This window comes from Scyliorhinus torazame, chromosome 17 (assembly GCF_047496885.1).
Source record: "Scyliorhinus torazame isolate Kashiwa2021f chromosome 17, sScyTor2.1, whole genome shotgun sequence".
In the NCBI taxonomy this organism is placed as follows: Eukaryota; Metazoa; Chordata; class Chondrichthyes; order Carcharhiniformes; family Scyliorhinidae; genus Scyliorhinus; species Scyliorhinus torazame.
The window spans coordinates 89746763-89773384 of record NC_092723.1 but is presented as its reverse complement, the minus strand read 5'-3'; the positions used below and the strand labels follow the sequence as shown (position 1 = coordinate 89773384).

The following is a 26622-nucleotide window of genomic DNA, read 5'->3' as shown; positions in this document are numbered from 1 at the left end:
ACAGTGCACAAAGTCAAAAGTGTACAAAGGCATGTGTCCAAACAGACACAAACTTGTGGGAAAGATATAGAGGAACAAATTTGAAAGGAAATTTCAGAGAAGAGTAGGTGTAATGGAGGATTTTAATTATTCTCATATAGGCGAGGATAGTATTTGTGAATGGGGCAGACGGGGAAAGAGTTCCTAAACCGTGTTCAGGAGAATTTTTGACATCAGTATGTTTACAGTCCAAGAAGGACACTTTTCTGGAACTGGTCCTTGGGAATGAAATGGACCAAATGGATAAGTTTTAGTAGGAGATAAATCGGGGAAAGTGCTCATTAAATCATAAGATTCATGTTGAGTATGGAAAATGACAAGGAACAATCCAGAGTAAGAATAATTACCTATAATTGCAGGGGGGGGCACCATTTTTAATTGGGTAGGGATGGGTGTGGCCCAGAGATTGTAATCAAAGATTAGCAGGAAAAGGTGTGAGTAAACAATGAGTTGCCTTGAGAGAAGCGATAATTCAAGTTCCATTTCCTCTGTTACATCTATCATGGTAACTTTGTTTTGTCTGTTTGAATAAGTGGTTGGGAATGGGTGTTTTCCCAGACATGTCGACCAGCACGGCATGGTCCACAGGCAGCGTGGTGGCACAGTGGTAAAAACTACTGCCTCACAGTGCCAGGGACCCCGGGTTCAATTCCGGCCTTTGGTGACTGTGTAGAGTTTGCAATTTCTCCTCATGACTGCGTGGGCTTCCTCTGGGTGCTCTGGTTTCCTCCCACAGTCTAAAGATGTGGTTAGGTGGATTAGCCAGGCTAAAAAATTGCTCCTGAGTGACCAAAGATGTGCTGATAGGCATGATCAATGCGGTGGGTTACGGGGATCGGGCGGGGGAGCGGGGCTAGGTAGGATGCTCTTTTGGAGGTCGCTGCAGACTCGATGGGCCGAGTAGTCTCCTTCTGCACTGTAGTGATTCTATGGGTTCTACACTCAAATTGGTTGGCCTGTGAACCAACATTTACCAGTGTGGTTGCTGCTGTACATCAGCAGCTACCTGGAGCCAAAGGTCAAACTGGGTGACTCTCAAGAATCAGGTGCAGTTATCGATCTACTTATGAAGTAGAATGCAACTGACTCCTGAAAAGGGACTACCTTTCACCTATTTAAGAGAAGCACAATCTTCAGAAATATCTGCATCTACAGTGAGGTGTTTCAACAGAATTTCCAGAGTAAGCCCATTTACGAAACAGACTAAGTGTGAGACATGGACTACCAACTCTAGATATATTAAGTAGCTACATAGGAGAGACTAAACGCAGAGTGACTGCATTTCAGAACACCTCTGCTCAATCCGCAAGCATGATCCCAATCTTCCTGTTATGTGCTATTTTAATTCAGCACCTTGCTCTCATGCCCACATGTCCATCCTTGGGCTGCTGCAATGCTTCTGTGAAGCCCAGCGCAGGCTGGAGGGGCAGCACCTCATCTTCCGATTGGGCACATTGCAGCCCTCAGGACTCAACGTTGAGTTTGGCAACTTTTGATTTTTACCTTTCTCATCCATCGTAAACCCCCTCCCTCCCCTTTCTTCTCTTTTAAAAATATTTCATACATGCATTGTCTCAATGCAAAACAACCCCTTCTCCCATACTACGCCATTTGTCGCTTGCTCTTAAAGTTGCTACTTTTTGTTGCAGTTTCTTCTATTCTAACATTCTCTCTCCTTTCAGGTCCAATGAAGCGTCTACGTTTGGAAATATCTGTTTGTCTCCTGATAGATGCTGGCAGACGAGTTTTTTCCAGCGTTTTCTGTCCTTAGGTGTGATATGAAGCAGCTGGACAAGTTTCACATGAGATGCATTCAGAACATCATGGGCATCAAATGGGAGACAAAGTGCCCAACAATGTGGTACTTTAAAGAGCAGAAATGTCTGGAATTGAAGCACTTGTCATCAGAGCCCAGCTAAGCTAGGTACACTAGAATACAAAAAATGGCAACAGGAGCAGACCATATGACTTGTTCTCCCTGCTCTACCATTCAGTATGACCATGGTCGACCTTGGGCTTCAACTCCATCTTCTCACCAGCTCCCCACATCACTCGATTTCCCGAAACACCAAAAATCTGTCTATCCAAGTCTTAAATATATTCAACGATGAGCATTCAAAACGGTTTGGAGCAGAGACTTCCAAAGATTCATAGCCCTTGAAATGAAATAATTTCTCCTATTCTCAATCCTATACGATAGACCCTTCATACTGAAATTATGCCCCATGTTTTAGATTCCCCAGTCATGGGAAACAATCACTGAGCGTCTACCATATCAGGTCCTTTCAGAATCTTGTATGTTTCAATGAGACCCTGTCTCATTCCTCTAAACTCCAGAGAATATAGACCCAATTTACTCAGCCTGTCAACTAGAGGACAATCCCCACATCCCCGGGACCAACCTAGTGATTCTTTGTTGTACCATCGCAAGTGTATCCTTCCTTAAATATGGAGGTCAAAACCAGAGAGGCAGGGGAAACAGACCAGGTCCCACCAGTACAAGGGGTCAGGAGTGGGGCTGGGAGAGGATGGTGTGGCGCGTGGATCTGAATTTTTACGGTTGTTAATATGGAGGTAGAAGTGATTATTTCCATCTAACTCTTTCAGAGTAACTATCAGGGTAAAACTGGCAATACCATCCAAAGTTAGTATTTAAATTGTTTCTGGCAGATCATTACCAGCCCAGCGCATCTGTCTGGAGGAAGTTATCGTTTCTGGATAATTACTGGGTAAACCCTTGCGTGGTACCTCCAAAATACGACATTAGGGAACCAAGAGGTTATGGGCCAATATTTACAAGTTTCACACCTTTAAAAAATATTCTGTTCTTCTGACCAACTTCCACACATTATACGTTATCTGTCATTTTGCCAGTCATTTGACCTGTCTATCTCTTTGCTTATATTCCCACCTAACTTTGTATCAGCAACTGGTCTCCGTCACTTCATTCAAGTCATGAATATAAATTGTAAATAGCTGAGGTCCCAGCACTAAATCTTGCAGCATTCCACTAGTCACAGCCTGCCAACTTGAAAATGCCTCGTTTATGCCCACTTTTGCCTCCTGTTGTTAAACAATCCTCTATCCATGCTAATAAATTACACCAATGTCCTGCCTATTAACCTTTTGTGCGGCATCTTATTGAATTCTTTTTGGAAATCCAGGTTTCTACACTACATCTACTGATTTCCCTTTGTCTACCCAATAGTTACACCCTCAAAAAAACTAACAATAAATTTGTCAAACATGATTTCATTTTTGTAAAACCATGTTGGCTTATTCTAATCATACTATACTTTTCTTTTTTTTAATTAACATTTTATTGAGGTATTTTTGGTATAGTAACAACAAAATAAACAATATACATGAAACCATAAACATAGTGCAAAAGCTTTTCGTACAGGTCCCACCCTTATTAACCCCCTACTCTAATCTAACCTACTCCCTCCCCCCCACCCCCCCCCCCTCCCCCCACCCCCGGTCTGCTGACAATTTTCCGCAAAGAAGTCGACGAACGGTTGCCACCTCTGGGTGAACCTTAACAGTGACCCTCTCAAGGCGAACTTGATTTTCTCCAAACAGAGAAAGATAGCCAGGTCTCCGACTTCGGCAGCTTTGAGTCCCTCCAAGCTAATAGTATCCGTCTCCGGGCTACCAGGGAAGCCAAAGGCCAGAACGTCTGCCTGTTTCTCCTCTTGGATTCCCGGGTCTTCCGACACCCCGAAAATCGCCACCTCTGGACTCACGCCACCCTTGTTTTTAACACCGTGGACATAACGTTCGCAAACCCCTGCCAACATCCCCTAAGCTTTGGACATGACCAAAACATGTGGACATGGTTCGCCGGTCCTCCCGCACATTTTGCGCACCTGTCCTCCACCCCAAAGAATCTACTCATTCGGGCCACTGTCATGTGAGCCCTGTGAACAACCTTAAATTGTATCAGGCTGAGCCTGGCACATGTTGCCGACGCGTTGACTCTACTCAACGCGTCTGCCCATAGACCATCCTCTATCTCACCTCCCAGCTCCTCCTCCCACTTGCGCTTCAGCTTCTCGGTCTGCGTCTCCTCCGAAATAAGCTCCTTATAAATGTCCGAGACCTACCTTCTCCTACCCTCCCTCTGGAAACTACCCTGTTCTGAATCCCCATAAACGGTAGGAGCGGGAGGATTGACACCTGTTTACGAAGGAAGTCCCGCATACTATACTTTTCTAAGTACATTGTTAAGGTTTCCTTTTAGATTCCAGCATTTTACCAACTGATGTCAGGTTAACTCCCCTTTAGTTCACTGTTTGAAATCATAGCTAGCTTATCGATTATCTCTTTTAGAACTCTACGGTGTAGCCATAAATCCTGGGAACTTGCTGGATTTAATCCCTCAAGTTTCTCCAACATTTTTGTCTGCTGACATTAATTACCTTAACTTCCTCACTCTTTTTAGTCCTAATGTTACCCTTTATTTCTGGTATGCAACTTGTGCTTTTTACTGTGAAGACAGACACAGAATATTTGTTCAATGCTTCTGACATCTCCCCATTCCCCATAATGGCTGGAATTCTCTGGCTGTTGGAATTCACTCTTCCTGCCCGCAGCACACCCCCGCCATGGTTTACCATCAGCGTGGAGTCGCTTCAATGGGAAATCCCATTGACACGCAGCATATAGATCCCGCCGCCAGCAAACGCGTGCCGCTGAGAGACATGCGGCTGGGGAATGGCAGAATCCAGCCCAATGTCTCTTGTCTCTGCGTCTAAGGGACCAATATTTATTTTAGCTACTCTCTTCTTTTTAATATACTTGGGTTCCTACAATCTGTTTTTATATTTCTGGCCAGTTTACTCTCATATTTTGTTTTTTCCTTCATCACTTTTGGTGGCCCTTTGCTGATTTCCTCAGACTTGGCAGTTCTCATTGCAAACTTTTTATTTTAATCTAAAACAATCCTCAACTTTCTGAGTGCTGAGTTTTAATTTTTCAATGGAATGTCTACTTGAATTATTTCCCACTTTTTATTTACAGCCATACCTTTTAGTTTATTTATCCCATCAACTGTAAGCAATTCTCCCTTCAAGGTCTTGTTTGCGACTGGAGTATGCCCCTGTCACTCAACATGGAATTTAATAATTTTATGATTACTATTTCCCAGTAGATCTTTTGCTATGACGTTCCTCATTCACGCTGCCTCATTACACAATACTAGATCTAAGATAGCTTTATCCCTATTGGGTTCTACAACGTATTACGCCATGAAAATGTCACAAAAACATTCTAAAAACTCATCTTCTCGACCACTCTTTCCAATTTGGTTGTTCAAGTGCAGAGGAAGATTAAAGTCCTCCACAATTATTACATTGCCTTTGTTACAAACTCCAATAATTCCTTGTTTAATGGTCTGACCAACAGTTTAACTACTGTTCGGGGGCCAATAAACTAACCCTACCAGAGTTTTCAGACTCTTGCTATTCCTAATTTGCACCTATGCCAATTCTGCCAAGGCCAAATCCTTTCTCACCAATGTCCTTTCACCATGTTTTACTATCAGAGCTACCTCTCCTTCTTTGTCATTCAACCACTCCCCAAAATATTCCAGGGCACACAATGCTGATTTCCCAACCTTGATCCTCTTGCAATCATGTTTCTGTAATGGTGATTAAATCTAAACCATTTATCTTTACTTGTGCCACAAGTTTAACTAACTTATTGAAGATGTTCCATGCATTCAGATAAAGAATCTTTAATTTGATTAATTTTTACTACTATTCCCAGCATTGACCTTTTTGCTGAGGCACAATTAATGTTAAATATTCCAGCCCTTCCTGCCCCATTCCTGCTCATCTTTACCCATATCACTATACTGTTCCATTGCCCAGGCCTTTCTCTTTGGATTTCTAAATCTCCCTTCATCAGAAGCCACACTTAATTGATTCCCTGTCCATAGCTATACAATTGGCCAGGACATGAGTCCCAGCCTGATTTAAGTGGAGCATTCTCTTCCCCAAGTACTGATGCCAGTCCCTATGTATCATCAGCTCTTTTCCTACACTACTACAAACAGTGCAGGTTAGGTCAATTGGTCATGATAAATTGCCCCTTAGTGTCCAAAGGTTAGGTGGAATTACGGGTTTGCGGGGGAGTGGGCCTGGGGGGTGTTGGTGCTCACTCGGAGGGTCGGTATGGGTTTGATGGGCCGAGAGGCCTCTTTCTGCACTGTGGGGATTCTATGATACTCTTTACACCATGTGTTTAATTCGCTAATCTGCTTGACCCTTTGCCAATTGGCCCCATGGCTCAGGTAACAATCCAGAGATGATCACCGTTGATATTCGTATTTTAATTCGGACTCTAACTCTTCAAACTCTCTTAGCAGAACATCATTCCTGTTTCTACATATGCCGTTGGTTCACATGGACCAGAACAACTAGATCTGTACCCTCCAAGTTCCTCTCCAGCCATGAGGAGATGCCTTTAACCCTGGCACAGGGCAGGAAGCACAACCTTTGGGCCTCCCAGGCATTTGGGGCTGGTTTAGCACACTGGGCTAAATAGCTGGCTTTTAAAGCAGACCAAGGCAGGCCAGCAGCACGGTTCGAGTCCCGTACCAGCCTCCCCGAACAGGCGCCGGAATGTGGCGACTAGGGGCCACATTAACTTAATTGAAGCCTACTTGTGACAATAAGCGATTTTCATTTTCATTTCATTTCATTTTTCATTTTTGCAGACCACCCTTCCCAGAGTATACTGTCTCCTATCACTACAATATTCCTTCTTACTCCCTTCCTCCAAGCTTCAATGGCACCCTGCAGCATGGTGCCACGGTCAGTTCGTTCATCCACCCTGTACTATTTCTCCTTATCCACACAGCTTCTATCTGTTGGACAAAGGTCAGGGGCTGAGGTTCTTACATCACTGAATGCTGGTTCCCGATACCTGCCAGATGCGCTGTCACAAACTCCTGTCTTAGTCCATTTACCAATTCAAGTTCTGCCAAACATAACGGGTATGACTGCCTCCTGGAACTAAGCATCCAATTAACTCTCACTCTTCCTGAAGCCCTAATCCCTGCAACTCAGACTCTAGCTCAGCAAGCTTCAGAGAGTTACTGCAGATATGTGTTCTGGATTGCAGTGCATTCCAAAGATTCCTCTCATGTTGCAGTCATGGCACACCACTATCCCTGCGATGTCTGTCGAACCTTATTTATTCAATTGGTGAATTAGTTATTAAAGTAATAGAAGGTTGCACTCACTAGCTCGGATATGAAGGAAGAAGACTCACCAGCTACCGGAGACTGAAAAAAGGTGGAAAAGGAGCATCTCTTGCCCCCACTGCACTGAATTCCCAAGTGAACCCAATTTAAGTCTATAATATCACTCAGGCTTAGTTTCCTATCTGTGCGTCACCTTACTCTGTGCAGTTTGCAACACAATCTGCTTTTACAGTATGCTGATGACTCACTCCCAAGCTACAATTTTAGCTCAGCTCCCATTCAAAGTTATAGCTCATGGAATAAAAGGGACAGAAGCAACATGAGAAAGAAATTGGCGGTGTTACAGGATAGGAACAGCTGCTGTTCAGATTTATAATAGGGCTTCCCCAGGAATCAGTAGTAGGACCCCTGCTCTTCATAGAATCATTACAGTGCAGAAGGAGGCCATTCGGCCCATCAAGTCTGCACCACAAAAACCCTTGAAAAGAACACCCTACCAGGTCCATACCTCCACTCCATCCCTGTAACCCAGCAACTCCACCCAACCTTTTGGACACTAAGGGGCAATTTAGAACGGCCAATCCACCTAACCTGTACATCTTTGGACTGTGAGAGGAAACCGGGACACCCGGAGGAAACCTATGCAGACATGGAGAGAAAGTGCAAACTCCACAGAGACAGTCACCTGAGGCCGGAATTGAATCCGGGTCCCTGGTGCAATGAGACACTGTGCCACCGTGTCGACTCTTCTTGATATATATTAATGACCTTGGTGTACATGGCACAACTTCAAATTTGGAATGATATGAAACTTGGGAGTATCGTGAACCATGAGGAGGACAGTGCAAAACTTCTAAAGGACACAGATTGGGGAAATCAGCGGACAAGTGGCAGCTGAAGTTGAACATGGAGAAAGGTGAAGTGATTCCGTTTGGTAAGAAGAGCGTGGAGATGGTATGAAGGAAAGAATACAATTCTAAAGGAGATGCAGAAGCAAATGGACAAAGGTGTACAAGTAAATAAATCATTGAAGGTGGCAGGGCACGTTAAGAGAGCAGTCATAAAGCATCCCACATCCTAGACTTTATCAATAGAGGCATAAAGTACAACAGAAAAGAAGTTATGTTAAACCGATATAAAACATTGGTGCACCCAATTCTCGGCACCACACTTTAGGAAGGAAGCATTAGAGAGGATGCAGGAAAAATTCACATGAATGGATCCAGGAATGAGGAATCTTAGTTATGTAGAAAGATTGGAGAACTTGGAACTGTTCTCCTTGACGAGAGGGTTGAGGGGACAGCTAATAGAGCTATTCAAAATCATGAGCAGTGTGGACAGGGCAGATCGGGAGAAACGGTTCGAAAGAACAAAGAAAGGTGCAGCACAGGAACAGGCTCTTTGGACCTCCAAGCATGCCCCGATCATGCTGCCCGTCGGACCTGAAATCATTTACACTTCTATGGCCCATATCCCTCAATTTCCACACTATTCATGTATTTGTCAAGACGCCCCTTAAACATCAGTATCGTACCTGCCTCCACCATCTCCTCTGGCAGCGAGTTCCAGGCACCCACTACTCTCTGTGTAAAAAACACGCAAATCTCCTCTGAACTTTGCCCCTCGCACCTTAAACCCATTACCCATAGTAATTGACTCTTCCACCCTGGGAAAAAGCTTCTGACTATCCACTCTGTCCATGCCCCTCAAAATGTTGTCGTCTTCTATCAGGTCGTCCCTCAATCTCCATCATCCAGTGAGAACAAACTGAGTTTATCCCTTCATACCAGGCAACATCCTGGAAAAACGTCTTCAATACCCTCTCCAAAGACTCCACATCCTTCTGGTAGTGTGGCGACCAGAATTGAACACTATATTCCAAGTGTGGCCTAACTAAGGTTCTATACAGCTGCATGACTTGCCAATTTTTATACTCAATGCCCTTGCCGATGAAGGCAAGCATGCGGATCGTGTTTTCCGGGTCCTTAAGGGGGAGGGGGAGCAGCTCCAAGTCGTGGTCCACATTGGCACTAACGACATAGGTAGGAAAGGGGACAAGGATGTCAGGCAGGCTTTCAGGGAGCTAGGATGGAAGCTCAGAACGAGAACAAACAGAGTTGTTGCCCGTGCCATGTGATAATGAGATGAGGAATAGGGAGAGAGAGCAATTAAACACGTGGCTACAGGGATGGTGCAGGCGGGAGGGATTCAGATTTCTGGATAACTGGGGCTCCTTTCTGGGGAAGGTGGGACCTCTACAGACAGGATGGTCTACATCTGAACCTGACGGGCACAAATATCCTGGGGGGGAGATTTGTTAGTGCTCTTTGGGGGGGTTTAAACTAATGCAGCAGGGGCATGGGAACCTGGATTGTCGTTTTAGGGTACGGGAGATTGAGAGTATAGAGGTCAGGAGCACAGATTTGACTTCGCAGGAGGGGGCCAGTGTTCAGGTAGGTGGTTTGAAGTGTGTCTACTTCAATGCCAGGAGTATACGAAATAAGGTAGGGGAACTGGCAGCATGGGTTGGTACCTGGGACTTCGATGTAGTGGCCATTTCGGAGACATGGATAGAGCAGGGACATTGTTGCAGGTTCCGGGGTTTAGGTGTTTTAGTAAGCTCAGAGAAGGAGGCAAAAGAGGGGGAGGTGTGGCGCTGCTAGTCAAGAACAGTTTTACGGTGGCGGAGAGGATGCTAGATGGGGAGTATGGGCTGAGGTTAGAAACAGGAAAGGAGAGGTCACCCTGTTGGGAGTTTTCTATAGGCCTCCTAATAGTTCTAGGGATGTAGATGAAAGGATGGCGAAGATGATTCTGGATAAGAGCGAAAGTAACAGGGTAGTTATTATGGGAGACCTTAACTTTCCAAATATTGACTGGAAAAGATATAGTTCGAGTACATTAGATGGGTCGTTTTTTGTACAATGTGTGCAGGAGGGTTTCCTGACACAATATGTTGACAGGCCAACAAGAGGCGAGGCCACATTGGATTTGGTTTTGGGTAATGAACCAGGCCAGGTGTTAGATTTGGAGGTAGGTGAGCACTTTGGGGACAGTGACCACAATTCGGTGACGTTTACGTTAGTGATTGAAAGGGATAAGTATACCCCGCAGGGCAAGAGTTATAGCTGGCGGAAGGGCAATTATGATGCCATTGGACATGACTTGGGAGGGGTAGGTTGGAGAAGTAGGCTGCAAGTGTTGGGCACACTGGATATGTGGAGCTTGTTCAAGGAACAGCTACTGCGTGTTCTTGATAAGTACGTACCGGTCAGGCAGGGAGGAAGGCGTCGAGCGAGGGAACCGTGGTTTACCAAAGAAGTGGAATCTCTTGTTAAGAGGAAGAAGGAGGCCTATGTGAAGATGAGGTGTGAAGTTTCAGTTGGGGCGCTTGATAGTTACAAGGTAGCGAGGAAGGATCTAAAGAGAGAGCTAAGATGAGCAAGGAGGGGACATGAGAAGTATTTGGCAGGTAGGATCAAGGAAAACCGAAAAGCTTTCTATAGGTATGTCAGGAATAAAAGAATGACGAGGGTAAGAGTAGGGCCAGTCAAGGACAGGGATGGGAAGTTGTGTGTGGAGTCTGAAGAGATAGGTGAGATACTAAATGAATATTTTTCGTCAGTATTCACTCAGGAAAAAGAGAATGTTGTGGAGGAGAATGCTGAGACCCAGGCTATTAGAATAGATGGCATTGAGGTACGGAGGGAAGAGGTGTTGGCAATTCTGGACAGGCTGAAAATAGATAAGTCCCCGGTGCCTGATGGGATTTATCCTAGGATTCTCTGGGAAGCCAGGGAAGAGATTGCTGAGCCTTTGGCTTTGATTTTTATGTCATCAATGGCTACAGGAATAGTGCCAGAGGACTGGAGGATAGCAAATGTGGTCCCTTTGTTCAAGAAGGGGAGTAGAGACAACCCCGGCAACTATAGACCGGTGAGCCTCACGTCTGTTGTGGGTAAAGTCTTGGAGGGGATTATAAGAGACAAGATTTATAATCATCTAGATAGGAATAATATGATTAGGGATAGTCAGCATGGCTTTGTGAAGGGTAGGTCATGCCTCACAAACCTTATCGAGTTCTTTGAGAAGGTGACTGAACAGGTAGACGAGGGTAGAGCAGTTGATGTGGTGTATATGGATTTCAGTAAAGCGTTTGATAAGGTTCCCTATGGTAGGCTATTGCAGAAAATACAGAGGCTGGGGATTGAGGGTGATTTAGAGATATGGATCAGAAATTGGCTAGCTGAAAGAAGACAGAGGGTGGTAGTTGATGGGAAATGTTCAGAATGGAGTTCAGTTACAAGTGGCGTACCACAAGGATCTGTTCTGGGGCCGTTGCGGTTTGTCATTTTTATAAATGACCTAGGAGGGCGCAGAAGGGTGGGTGAGTAAATTTGCAGACGACACTAAAGTCGGTGGTGTTGTCGACAGTGCGGAAGGATGTTGCAGGTTACAGAGGGACATAGATAAGCTGCAGAGCTGGGCTGAGAGGTGGCAAATGGAGTTTAATGTAGAGAAGTGTGAGGTGATTCACTTTCGAAGGAATAACAGGAATGCGGAATATTTGGCTAATGGTAAAATTCTTGGAAGTGTGGATGAGCAGAGGGATCTCCGTGTCCATGTACATAGATCCCTGAAAGTTGCCACCCAGGTTGTGAAGAAGGCCTATGGTGTGTTGGCCTTTATTGGTAGAGGGATTGAGTTCCGGAGTCATGAGGTCATGTTGCAGCTGTACAAAACTCGGTACGGCCGCATTTGGACTATTGCGTACAGTTCTGGTCACCTCATTATAGGAAGGACGTGGAAGCTTTGGAACGGGTGCAGAGGAGATTTACCAGGATGTTGCCTGGTATGGAGGGAAAATCTTATGAGGAAAGGCTGATGGACTTGAGGTTGTTTTCGTTAGCGGGAAGAAGGTTAAGAGGAGACTTAATAGAGGCATACAAAATGATCAGAGGGTTAGATAGGGTGGACAGTGAGAGCCTTCTCCCGCGGATGGAAATGGCTAGCACGAGGGGACATAGCCTTAAACTGAGGGTTAATAGATATAGGTCAGAGGTAGGTTCTTTACGCAAAGAGTGGTGAGGCCGTGGAATGCCCTACCTGCAATAGTAGTGAACTCGCCAACATTGAGAGCATTTAAAAGTTTATTGGATAAGCATATGGATGATAATGGCATAGTGTAGGTTAGATGGCTTTTGTTTTTTGACTTTCCATGTCGGTGCAACATCGTGGGCCGAAGGGCCTGTACTGCGCTGTATCGTTCTATGTATGTTCTGTATGCCTTCTTGACTACGTTCTCCACCTGCGATGCCACTTTCCGTGACCTGTGGACCTGTACACCCAGATCCCTCTGTCAAAACTCTTAAGGGTTCTGCCATTTACTGTAAATTTCACATCTGTATTAGACCTTCCAAAATGCATTACCTCACATTTGTCCGGATTAAACTCCATCTGCCATCTCTCCGCCCAAGTCTCTAACCGATCTATATCCTGCTGTATCCTGACAGTCCTCAATTCCACCAACATTTGTGTCGTCTGCAAACTTATTAATCAGGTCAGTTACATTTTTCTCCAAATCATTTATATATACTACAAACAGCAACGGTCCAAGCACTGATCCCTGTGGAACACCAGTCACAGCCATCCATTCAGAAAAGCAGCCCCCCACTGCATCCTATCTCTATTTATATTTTAGGCAGTCTGTGGCCTTGGGCAACATTTCCTTGAGTATTTTCGCTTTTTTTTACTTGGAAATAGTTTAATTTAAAAAAAAATATATATATTTTATTGAAGTTTTTCAAACAAAAATTTTCCATTTTTACAACTTAATAATAATAAAATGTACATTAACCGTTATTTAAATAATATATTAAACTAACAACAAATGAGAAAAAAGTATTACACAGGAAGCAATTATCCACAACTAGCATAAAGAGAAAAAGAAAAACAAAACACGAAATAACCCCCCCCCCGGGTTGCTGCTGCTGTCTGTTCTGTTTTTTCATTATCGTTCCACGAGATAGTCAAGAAACGGTTTCCACCGCCTGGTTAACCCCTGAGCCGATCCTCTTAACGCATATTTTATTCGCTCCAGTCTTATGAACCCTGCCACAAATTTGGGTTCGGGGAGGGGTTCATTAGATGGGTTAGACTCCTGTACGGGGCCCCGGTGGCAAGCGTTGTTACAAATAGGCAAAGATCGGGTTACTTCCGATTACATAGGGGTACAAGACAGGGGTGACCCCTGTCCCCGTTACTGTTCGCGTTGGCAATTGAGCCATTGGCCACAGCGCTGAGGGACTCTAAGAAGTGGAGGGGGGTGCTTAGAGGGGGAGAGGAACATCGAGTGTCACTATATGCAGACGATTTACTGCTATATGTGGCGGACCCAGTAGAGGGGATGCCAGCGGTAATGCAGATACTCAGGGAGTTTGGAGAGTTCTCGGGATATAAATTAAATATGGGAAAGAGCGAACTTTTTGTGATGCACCCCGGGGAACAGGGCAGGGGGATAGATGCTCTGCCGCTGAGGAGAATTTTCGATACCTGGGGATTCAGGTGGCCAGGAACTGGGGAACCCGACACAAACTTAACCTGACGCGACTGGTAGAGCAGATGGAGGAGGACTTTAAGAGGTGGGATCAGGTGCCCCTGTCATTGGCGGGCAGAGTACAGGCGGTCAAGGTGGTGGTCCTCCCGAGGTTTCTTTTCGTGTTTCAGTGCCTCCCCATCCTGATTACTAAGGCCTTTTTAAAAAAAATAGATAGGAGCATTACGAGCTTTGTATGAGCGGGAAAGACCCCCAGGGTAAAGAGGGGGTTCCTGCAGCGCAGTAGGGACAGAGGGGGATTGGCACTGCCGAGTCTGAGTGACTACTATTGGGCCGCCAATGTGTCGATGTTCCGTAAGTGGATGAGGGAAGAGGAAGGTGCGGCGTGGAGATGGCGTCCTGTAAGGAAACAAGCCTGAAAGCGCTGGCAACGGCGCCGCTACCGTTCTCCCCGAAAAGGTACACCACAAACCCAGTGGTGGTGGCGACCTTGAAGATCTGGGGGCAGTGGAGACGATACAGGGGACTGACGGGTGCCTCGCTGTGGTCCCCGATAAGGAATAACCACAGGTTCGTCCCGGGGAGGATAGATGGGGGATTTCAATGTTGGCAGCGAGCAGGAATTAGGAATCTGAAGGACCTGGTTGTGGACGGGACGTTTGCGAGTTTGGGAGCATTGGAAGAAAAATATAAGTTGCCACCAGGGAATGCTTTCCGATACATGCAAGTGAGGGCATTTACGAGGCAACAGGTGAGGGAATTTCCGCAGCTCCCGACGCAAGGGATCCAGGATAGTGATTTCAGGGGCATGGGTTGGAGAAGGTAAAGTGTCGGAAATATACAGGGAGATGAGGGACGAGGGGGAGACGATGGTAGAGGAGCTGAAGGGAAAATGGGAAGAGGAGCTGGGGGAAGAGATTGAGGAGGGGCTGTGGGCAGATGCCCAAAGCAGGGTAAATTCCTCGTCCTCATGTGCCAGGCTTAGCCTGATTCAATCTAAGGTTCTACACAGGGCGCATATGACGGGAGCAAGACTGAGCAGGTTTTTTGGGGTGGAGGATAGGTGTGGGAGGTGCTCGGGAAGCTCGGCGAACCACACCCACATGTTCTGGTCGTGTCCGGCACTGCATGAGTTCTGGGAGGGTGTGGCAAGAGTGGTCTCAAAGGTGGTGGGGGTCCGTGTCAAACCAAGCTGGGGGTTAGCTATATTTGGGGTTGCAGAAGAACCGGCAGTGCAGGAGGCGAAAGAGGCCGACGTTTTGGCCTTTGCGTCCCTAGTAGCCCGGCGAAGGATTCTACTTATGTGGAACTGCATCCATCGCCACCACTATCTCTGCCTCCCCCTCCGGTGGGGGCATCATCATCACCCCCAGCAACCTTCGTATATTGGCGTTCAATTGTCTCCCTTTAACAAACCCTGTCTGGTCGTCATGTACCACCCCTGGGACACACTCCTCTATCCTTGTCGCCATCACTTTGGCCAGCAGCTTGGCATCTACGTTTAGGAGGGAGATAGGCCTGTATGACCCGCACTGCAGCGGGACTTTGTCTTGTTTCAGAATTAACGATATCGTTGCCTCCGACATTGTCGGGGGTAGTGTCCCCCTTTCCATAGCCTCATTGAAGGTTCTCGCCAGGAGCGGGGCCAGCAGGTCCATATACTATATAAAATTCCACCGGGAACCCATCTGGTCCCGCGGCCTTCCCTGCTTGCATATTCCCAATTCCTTTGATCACCTCCTCCACCTCAATCTGCGCCCCAAGGCCTGCCACCTCCTGCTCCTCCACCCTCGGGAACTCCAGCTGGTCCAAAAAGTGTATCATTCCCTCTTTCCCCTCCGGGGGTTGGGACTTATACAGCCTCTCATAAAATGTCTTGAACACCTCGTTAACTTTCCCTGCTCTCTGCTCCATCTTTCCCGTCTCGTTCCTAACTCCTCCGATCTCTCTCGCCGCCCCCCTCTTTCGAAGTTGTTGGGCCAGCAGCCGGCTCGCCTTTTCCCCATATTCATATTGTATTCCCTGTGCCCTTCCTCCGGGGCCTCTGCATACTGCCTATCCACCCTCAGAATTTCCCCAACCAATCTCTCTCTTTCTTTACCCTCTTGTTTCCCCTTGGGCTCTAATGGAAATCAGCTCTCCTCTAACCACCGCCTTCAGCCCTTCCCATACTACCCCCACCTGGACCTCCCCACCGTCATTGACCTCCAGGTATCTTTCGATGCATCCCCTCACCCTTCCGCATACCCCCTCGTCCGCCAGTAGTCCCATGTCTAATCTCCAAAGTGGGCGCTGTTCCTTTTCCTCTCCTAGATCCAGATCCACCCAATGTGGGGCGTGATCTGAAGCAGCTATAGCCGAGTACTCCGTTCCTGCCACTTTCGGGATCAGCGCCCTTCCCAAGACAAAAAAGTCTATCCAGGAGTATACTTTATGGACGTGGGAGAAGAAGGAAAACTCTTTCCCCATCGGTCTGGCAAATCTCCACGGATCTACCCCTCCCATCTGCTCCACAAATCCCTTAAGCCCCTTGGCCGCTGCCGACCTTCTCCCGGTCCTGGATCTGGACCGGTCCAGCCCTGGGTCCAGCTCTTGTGTTGAAATCCCCCCCCCCATTACCAAGCTTCCCGCCTCCAGGTCCGGGATACGTCCCAGCATTCGCTTCATGAATCCCGCGCCATCCCAGTTCGGGGCGTATACGTTCACCAGCACCACCGCCTCACCTTGCAATCTGCCACTCACCATCACGTACCTGCCCCCACTATCCACCACTATGGTCTTAGCCTCGAACGATACCCGTTTCCCCACCAGTATTGCCACCCCTCTGTTTTTCGCATCTAACCCTGAGTGGAATTTCTGTCCCACCCATCCTTTCCGTAGTCTAACCTGATCCGCCAATTTCAGGTGCGTCTCCTGGAGCATAACCACGTCCGCCTTCAGTCTCTTTAAGTGCGCAAACACCCTTGCCCTCTTAATCGGCCCATTTAAACCTCTCACATTCCACGTGATCAGCCGGGTTGGGGGGCCGTTTACCCCCACCTCGTCGACTAGCCATCCCCTTTTTTTAAGCCAGCTCCTCACCCAGGTCCCACGCACCCGCCTGTCCCCCAGACGGCGCCCTCCCGTCCCAACCACCTCGTCTCGTATCAGCTCCCCCTTACCCTCAGCAGCAGCAACCCAGTTAATCCCCCCTCCTGCTAGATTCCCCTCTAGCTTGATTGCTCCCCCCATATTGCTTCCGGGAGTCAGCTAACTCTGGCTGACCTCGGCTTCCCCCGTTTATCCTTTGACCTCCCTGCGTGTGAGGCCCCCTTCCTTCCTGCGCCCTTTTTCCTCCCTCAATTTCCATAGCGCGGGAAAAAACCTCTCGGCCCCGCCCCTAATGGCGCAGTTCCCTCATTCCCCTTCCCTGTCCCCTTCCCCACCGGCACCCACATTTCTTCATGTCCCCCCCTCGGGGGGGGGGGGGGGGGGGGGGGGGGGGGTGGGGGGGGTGGAAGAGAAATTCCCCGTCCAACATTATTACATATTAGCCCTCCCCTCTCCCCGCTTTACATTTCTGTGCCTCCACCTCGCTACCTCTCTCCAGACATCAATTTCTCAAGTCTCGTCCAATTTCTCTTCCTGAATGAATGTCCATGCCTCCTCCGCCGTCTCGAAGTAGTGGTGTTTGCCCTGGTGTGTGACCCACAATCTTGCCGGCTGCAGCATCCCAAATTTGACTTTCTTCCTATGGAGCACCGCCTTGGCCCGATTGAAGCTCGCCCTCCTTCTCGCCACCTCCGCACTCCAATCTTGATATACGCGTATCACCGCGTTCTCCCACTTGCTGCTCCGTGTCCTCTTAGCCCAACTCAGGACCATCTCCCTGTCCCTGTAGCGATGGAACCTCACCACTATTGCTCGTGGTGTTTCCCCTGCCTTTGGTCTTCTCACGAGGACCCGGTACGCTCCCTCCACTTCCAGGGGGCCCGTTGGGGCCTCAGCCCCCATTATAGTATGGAGCATCGTACTCACATACGCCCCAGCGTCAGCTCCCTCTGTCCCTTCGGGGAGACCTAAAATCCTTAGATTCTTCCTCCTCGAGCTGTTCTCCAGGGCTTCCAGCCTTTCTGTACACCTCTTATGTAGTGCCTCGTGCGTCTCCGTTTTTACCACCAGGCCCTGTATCTCGTCTTCGTTCTCGGCTGCCTTTGCCTTCAATCCACGGCATTCTATCGCCTGGACCTTTTGTGTTTCCTTCAATCCCTCGATTGCCAGTAACATCGGCGCCAGCACCTCTTTCTTGAGCTCCTCCGCACATCGTCGGAGGAACTCCTGCTGTTCCGGGCCCCATACCATCTGGGCTCCCTCGGCCGCCATCTTGCTTCTCCCTTCTCTTCCCTGCCGCTGCTCCAGAGGATCCTCTGCAATCTGGACACTGCTGTCGCTCCTTTCCACCCACACCTGGGGGGACTTCTTCCTTTATCACCTCACACTGGGTTTGGCCGTAAAAGATTTCCGTTGGGGCTCCCGATAAGAGCCCAAAAGTCCGTTGAAACGGGAGGTGCCGAAATGTGCGGCTTAGCTGGTCATCGCCGCAACCGGAAATCCCGAAATAGTTTAATTTCCACTTGCTGTTTTATTACAATTGCTGAGTTAGAAAATTCTGTATTTAATATTTTGCCAGCCAATGGTACAAGTTTATTGGCAGCACACAGCACTGTGCCTTGGATTCAATACAGAATATCTATACTTACTTTTCTTCTCATTATTGTTTGCTTCCAGGGAATCAGTCACTTTGGAAGACCATTCATCATATATTGCTACATGCAATTTTAATGCATTCAGAATTGGATAGAGATCATCCAAGGCATAGCGGTACCTGGATGGGAAGAGATAGGTTGAACTCAGTAAAGAACAAGAAGGGAATTCATCATAAAGACAATAAATGTTCAGAAAGTAAATGACTACTTGACTGTATCTTATGTGTCTCAGTGTTACAGTCTGCTGGTGAAACCTTTTATTCAAACCATTTCAAAATATGACAGCTATTATGTTATAATATTACAAGCTTCAATTATTTGATTACAACAACATGTTTATAGCTCTTGTTTACTTTAAATGTATTTTTAATCTTAAATGATCAAAGGGTAACACAGCTAAAGCCAATAAAAATAACATTCCACATGATCTTACTCTTTATGTTTTAGCCAGTAAACGCCACTTGAACACCATGCAATTAGACCTCGTCTATCACCATTAGCAGTAGAATGACCAAAGAAAGACAAATAGTGATAAGGTCAGGCACTAACCAGGAGCATTACAAAAAGTTAACTTCTCTCCGCTGCTGCAAATAGAGCTAGCATTTTTTTGGTTTGAAAAAAATTAAGTAAAGACAGAACACTGTGCAAGGACTACATGGGTTCTGGGTATATATGTTGTGTAGTGGGTGATGGGTACACAAACCGTGCAGTGAATACACGGAGTACATACATGCTTCTCAAATAACCAAAAAAACAGCAATCAAAATAAATTTGGATGGACCAATCAATTTCTTTGAGTGTTTAGTCTCCAAGTGGATGACAAGAGGACCCTACTTAGGTATTGCTAAAGGTCTTTTGGAAGCCACAGTGCGAAGTTCCACATGGATGATTTTGGTTAAATTCAAAATTGCAGGGAATTCAAGGTAAGACTTAGAAATGGATATGGCAGTGACTGAAGGGTTAAAAAATTGAGTAAACGTTAAAAGGGCTATATTGAAATGGGAGTGATTCAAAAGTTGCTACTGGAACCCGTGTATAATTTGCATATATGATCTGAATTCTGAAATTTGTAGATGATACTAACTAGGAGACTATGAAGTCCGAAGAGGCGACTCAGAAATTAAAGAATATAAATTGGACAAAATTTGCCAGTGAGAATAATGGCTTATGAAATATAATGAAACCAAGTACAAATTACAGCATGTTGGAAGGAAATATAGGAAATGCTTATTCTCTGTACACAGTACTGAAAAAGCCGTGAAATAAAGTGATCAAAATCCTCGTAAACATGGCGCTGAAACTCCAATTAATATACAGCTGTATTCAACAAGGCCAACAGAATAAATACAGTCGGAAGAGTAGAATGCAAAATGTATTCCATTTTTCCCAGACTGTGACTTGGGAAAAGATTTTTCAGCCCGACACTAGCGGGCATTGTTTCGAGCAGGATGGGAAAATTTGTCCCGCCCGCGATGATGCTCGCCAGTGTCAGGGCTGGAAAATCTGATCCTTGAAGAATATAATACGGTGAGAATGTTTGGCCTTGACATCAGTTAACTGAGCATGATACTAAGGAGCTCTAGTTGAGCAAAAAATAATGGAAATCAGGGGTAAACGCTCTACTGTTTGGAGTCATCGCTGGAACAAAGATAGATAGTTCTGGCTGCTGGAGGCCAATCATCACAGCTGCAGGAGTTAGTCAGGGTGATTGCCTAGGGCCAATCATCTTTAATCGCTTATGAATTATAAATGAATTACCTCCATTTCAAAATTGATAAGATGTTTATTCAATGCAATTTATGAGAAAATCGAAAGATTGCAGGTTGCAGTCCTGCTGGGATTGTTCAAAAGATCATTTGTGGTTAAAGGCAGTATCCCTTTAAGTGCTGACTTTTTTTGAAAGATAATTTATTGAAGGCAAATCCAAAGTGTAGAGAGAATACAAAAACAGGAACAATTCATAACATTGAACAACAACAAGCACCATATAACATATTAACAGTACACTATGATCCTTTCCCACCATGACACCAAGATTCACAGATACACCAAAGCCACCCATGGAGAAGGCGTGACCACCACCCCCAACACCTGAGACAGTACATCCGTAACACCCTCCCAAAACCACACTAGTTGTGGACAGGACCAGAACATGTGAACATGGTTCGGAGGGGATCCAGCACATCGTGTGCATTGATCAGCCACTTCCGGGAAGAAACGGTTCAGCCTAGCTGGTGTCATATGTGCTCTGTGCACAACCTTAAGCTGTATAAGACTGAGCCGAGCACAAGACGAGGAAGCATTACTCCTACACAATGTTTCATCCTAAATCCAGCCCCGCACCTCACCTCCCAACTCCTCTTCCCATCTCAGCCGTATCGACACCATCGAGACTTCCTCCCGATTGGCCAACTGAGCATACACATTGGAGATCTTACCCCTTTAATCTCAACATCCGAGAGGAGTCTGCCCTGTAGACCAAGGACGGTAACATTGGAAATGATCTCAACTCTTTGCTCAAAAAGCCCTTATCTGAAGATACCTTACCGCCGGGCATTTGATAGGCCTCCATCAGTTCGGACCGCAAACCTCCCACCCAAGAACAGGTCCTCAAAAGCAGAGGATCCCCAAGCGGTCCCATTCCTTAAACCTGGCATCCAAGCTTGCTGGAATGAATCTATGGTTATCACTAATCGGAGCCTTCCTGTACATTCCCTGCAAACCAAAATGTAACTGGCATTGGTTCCAAACCCTTAAACTGGAAACCATCACTGGCTTTGATGAATACCTACCCGGCGAAAAGAAAAGAAGGCAGGTCTTCGGAGGTTTCCATCCTCTGTTTCCAGAATTATAAGGTTAAGCAGTGCACTAATTGGGCCGGAAACCATTGGACCGGAGCACAGGCCAGGCCGGCTGCCATTGCGCCGTTGACCATGCTCTCCAGAGCTTTGTGGTCAGTCTGCTCCTGTTTTATTTTCCACCATTACCTTTTATTGAATGAATGCTGTATCGTTTTAAGAGAAAGAAAACTGCCGGCACTTTCACAGTGCCAAAGACCCACTTCTAGACTGAAATAGCAAGTCCAATCGGGACTATAGAAAAAAAAACTCCGCGCGGGAGCCACCAAGTTCACACGTTCTACAGCATGGCTGCCATTGGCAGTCAAGGGGCTGACCCTTTTAATTTGTTCCTTAGTTTCTTCAACTTAGTTTATTTAGTTTCAACAAAATATTTGCAAGATTAAAAGTGGGGATATTTGAAGTATTTACAATTCTTCTAGATACTGAAGCAGTCCTTCCCCACATGCAGCAAGACTTGAGACAATATTCATAAGGTCAAAATAGTAAATGGTAATTTTAGGATGGATTGAGAAGACAGGTTGCAAGAATTCAGTCGGAAGGTTGAGGAAGCATACCTCACCCTCATACATTTGGCACAGTCCCAAGCCTCTCAACTTCATCCCTCAGCTATCTCTCAGAGAGTAGTGAGGTACTGAGGACGGTATCAAGGTCGCAGGAGTGTAGCGGCAGACAGAAAGGTGGGTTGAAGTGGGTCGACTTCAATGCAAGGAGCATCCGGAATAAGGTAGGTGAACTTGGAGCGTAGATTGGTACTTGGGACTATGATGTTGTGGCCATTACGTAGACATGGTTAGAACAGGGACAGAAATAGTTGTTGGAAGTTCCGGGGTACAGATGTTTCAGTAAGAGTAGGGAAGGTGGTAAAAGAGGTGGAGGAGTAGCATTGTTAATCAAGGATAGTTTAAGGGCTGCAGAAAGGCAGTTTGAAGAGGATCTGCCAACTGAGGTAATATGGGCCGAAGTTAGAAATAGGAAAGGAGCGGTCATGTTGTTAGGAGTTTTCTATAGGCCCCCAAACAATAACAGAGATTTGGAGGAAGAAATTGCAAAACAGATTATAGATAGGTATGGAGGTCTCAGGGTAGTTGTCATGGGTGACTTTAACTTTCCAAATATTGATTGGAACCTCTATAGGTCGAACAGGTCGGATGGGGCAGTTTTTGTACAGTGTGTGCAGGAGGGTTTCCTGACACAATATGTGGATAGGCCGACAAGAGGGGGGGGGCCACATTGGATTTGGTACTGGGTAATGAACCGGGCCAAGTGTTAGATTTGTTTGTGGGAGAGCACTTTGGGGATAGTGACCACAATTCGTGTCTTTCACTATTGGAATGGAGTCATGTTGCAGCTGTATAGAACCTTAGTTAGGCCACACTTGGGAGTATAGTGTTCAATTCTGGTCGCCACACTACCAGAAGGATGTGGAGGCTTTCGAGAGGGTGCAGAAGAGATTTACCAGAATGTTGCCTGGTATGGAGGGCATAAGCTATGAGGAGCGATTGAATAAACTTGGTTTGTTCTCACTGGAACGAAGGAGGTTGAGGGGAGACCTGATAGAGGTCTACAAAATTATGGGGGGCATAGACAGAGTGGATAGTCAGAGGCTTTTCCCCAGGGTAGAGGGGTCAATTACTAGGGGGCATAGGTTTAAGGTGAGAGGGGCAAGGTTTAGAGTAGATGTACGAGGCAAGTTTTTTACGCAGAGGGTAGTGGGTGCCTGGAACTCGCGACCGGAGGAGGTAGTGGAAGCAGGGACGATAGGGACATTTAAGGGGCATCTTGACAAATATATGAATAGGATGGGAATAGAAGGATACGGACCCAGGAAGTGGAGAAGATTGTAGTTTAGTCGGGCAGTATGGTCGGCACGGGCTTGGAGGGCCGAAGGGCCTGTTCCTGTGCTGTACATTTCTTTGTTCTTTGTTCTTTGGGATAGTGCCATACGACAGGGCAAGGTTTATAATTGGGCGAGGGGTAATTATGATGCGTTTAGGCAAGAATTAGGGAGCATTAGATGGGAACAGAAACTGTCAGGGAAAGGCACAAATGAAAAGTGGATAATTGCATTTGATAAAGTTTCCATGGCACGTTGATGGGAAAAGTGAAGTCGTATGGGGTTCAGGGTGTACTAGCTAGATGGATAAAGAACTGGCTGGGCAACAGGCGACAGAGAGTAATGGTGGAAGGGAGTGTCTCAAAATAGAGCAAGGTGACTTGTGGTGTTCCACAGGGATCCGTGCTCGGACCACTGTTGTTTGTGATATACATAAATGATCTGGACGAAGGTATAGGTGGTCTGATTAGCAAGTTTGCAGATGATACTAAGATTGGTGGAGTTGCAGATAGCGAGGCGGACTGTCAGAGAATACAGCAAAATATAGATAGATTGGAGAGTTGGGCAGAGAAATGGCAGCTGGAGTTCAATCCAGGCAAATGCGAGGTGATGCATTTTGGAAGATCTAATTCAAGACCTGACGAGACGGTCAATGGAAGAGTCCTGGGGAAAATTGATGTATAGAGAGATCTGGGAGTTCAGGTCCATTGTACCCTGAAGGTGGCAACGCAGGTCGATAGAGTGGTCAAGAAGGCATACAGCATGCTTGCCTTCATCGGACGGGGTATTGAGCACAAGAGTCGGCAGGTCATGTTACAGTTGTATAGGACTTTGGTTAGGCCACATTTGGAATACTGCATGCAGTTCTGGTCGCCACATTACCAGAAGGATGTGGATGCTTTAGAGTGAGTGCATTGGAAGTTCACCAGGATGTTGCCTGGTATGGAGGGTGCTAGCTATGAAGAAAGGTTGAGTAGATTAGGATTGTTTTCGTTGGAAAGACGGAGGTTGAGGGGGGACCTGATTGAGGTCTACAAAGTTATGAGAGGTATGGACAGGGTGGATAGCAACAAGCTTTTTCCAAGAGTGGGGGTGTCAATTACAAGGGGTTACAATTTCAAGGTGAGAGGGGGAAAGTTTAAGGGAGATGTGCGTGGAAAGTTTTTTACGCAGAGGGTGGTGGGTGCCTGGAACGCTTTACCAGCGGAGGTGGTAGAGGCAGGCACGATAGCATCATTCAAGATGCATCTAGACAGATATATGAATGGGCGGGGAACAGAGGGAAGTAGGTCCTTGGAAAATAGGCAACAGGTTTAGATAAAGGATCTGGGTCAGCGCAGGCTGGGAGGACCGAAGGGCCTGTTCCTGTGCTGTCATTTTCTTTGTTCTTCTTTGTTCTTGTTCAAGGAACAAATACTGCGTGTCCTTGATAGGTATGTCCCTGTCAGGCAGGAGGAAATGGCCATGTGAGGGAACCATGGTTCACAAAAGAGGTTGAATGTCATGTCAAGAGGAAAAAGGAAGCGTATGTAAGGATGAGAAAACAAGGTTCGGTTGGGTCACTTGAGGGTTACAAGGTAGCAAGGAATGAGATAAAAAAAAGGGCTTAGGAGGGCTAGGACAGGGCAGGAGAAGTCCTTGGCGGGTCAGATCAAGGAAAACTCCAAGGCTTTGTGAGAAATAAAAGAATGACCAGGGTGAGGTTAGGGCCGGTCAAGGACAGTAGCGGGAACTTGTGCATGGAGTCAGAAGAAATAGGAGAGGCGTTGAATGAATACTTTTCTTCAGTGTTCACCATGGAGAGGGGCCATGTTTTTGAGGATGAGAGTGTGATACCGGCGGGTAGGCTGGAGGAGGTAGATGTTCTGAGGAAGGATGTATTAGCAATTTTGAAAAACATCAGGGTCAACAAGTCCCCTCGGCCAGATGGGATATATACAAGGATTCTTTGGGAGGCAAGGAATGAGATTGCAGAGCCTTTGGCTTTGATCTTTGGGTCCTCACTGTCTACGGGGATAGTGCCAGAGGACTGGAGAGTGGCAAATGTTGTTCCTCTGTTCAAGAAAGGGAATAGGAATGACCCTGGTAATTAAAGGCCGGTTAGTCTTACTTCGGTGGTCGGTAAGTTAATGGATAAGGTCCTGAAGGATAGGACTTATGACCATTTGGAAAGATGCAGCTTAATCCGGGATAGTTAACACGGATTCGTGAATCGTCTTGCCTCACAAATTTGATCGAATTCTTTGAGGAGGTAACTAAGTGTGCAGATGAAGGGAGAGCAGTTGATGGCGTATACATGGATTTTAGTAAGGCGTTTGATAAGGTTCCCATGGTCAGCTAATGAAGAAAGTAAGGAGGTGTGGGATAGAGGGAAATTTGGCCAATTGGATAAGTAACTGGCTATCACATAGAAGACAGGTGATGGATGGAAAATTTTCAGACTGGAGTTACCAGCGGTGTACCACAGGGATCAGTGCTGGGTCCTCTGCTATTTGTGATTTTTATCAATGACTTGGAGGAAGGGGCTGAAGGGTGGGTCAGTAAATTTGCTGATGACACCAAGATTGGTGGAGTAGTGGATGAGGTGGAGGGCTGTTGTAGGCTGCAAAGAGACATTGATAGGATGCAGAGCTGGACACCATCAATGACGGTCAAGTCGTCCCGGACATTGTAAAATTGTGAGCACTGCCCCTTGAGCCACCCTTCCGTCATGTTAATTCAAATTAAAAAACAGGTCCTCAAGGGTCATAATCTCCAGATTACTGCCCGAGCCACGTGCAAATTGGCATAGGGAGGCAAGAATAAGGGAAGTTAACACGTGGCTGAAAGAGTGGTGTGGGAAAGAGGGGTTCCTTTTCATGGGACACTGGCATCAGTTTTGGAACAGGGGGGACCTATACCGTTGGGAAGGTCTCCACCTGAACCGAGCTGGGACCAGTGTTCCGGCGAAAAGAGTAAATAGGGTGGTCAATAGGACTTTAAACTAGAGATTGGGGGGGGGGAAGGGAAAGTCAGGGAACCAAGAGGTGAAGTAATCAGTGGGAAGCATAGCTGCTTAGGAATACAAAAAAGCACGAAAAGCCAGAGCTCAGGAGAGGTTACGATAGTCCCAATCCCACAAAATATGACACAGTGTATGGAAAGGCTCAGTAAACCAAGGTCCACCACACTAAGAAAACAAAAAGTGACGGTCAATAGAGAATTAAAGGTGCTATATTTAAATGCACGCAGTGTACGGAACAAGGTAGATGAGCTTGTGGCCCAGATTGTGACTGGCAGGTATGACGTGGTAGGCATCACAGAGACGTGGTTGCAGGGGGTTCAGGACTGGCATTTAAACATCCAGGGATTCACAACCTATCGAAAAGACAGAGAGG

At 46.6% G+C, this 26622-nt stretch overlaps 1 protein-coding gene across 4 annotated transcripts in view; it reads right to left on the bottom strand.

Annotated features, from left to right (window-relative positions):
* kdm5ba (lysine demethylase 5Ba) overlaps positions 1 to 26622 on the bottom strand; it is a 676108-nt gene that overhangs the window by 235258 nt on the left and 414228 nt on the right. For all 4 annotated transcript variants that reach the window (XR_011935801.1, XM_072480724.1, XM_072480725.1 and 1 more), the window contains exon 16: positions 18545 to 18669. Coding sequence is in view for 3 of the 4 variants with exons in the window: in XM_072480724.1 (XP_072336825.1) it covers positions 18545 to 18669 (125 nt within the window). In the remaining variant the exon portion in view is untranslated. The remainder of the gene's footprint in view (positions 1 to 18544; positions 18670 to 26622) is intronic.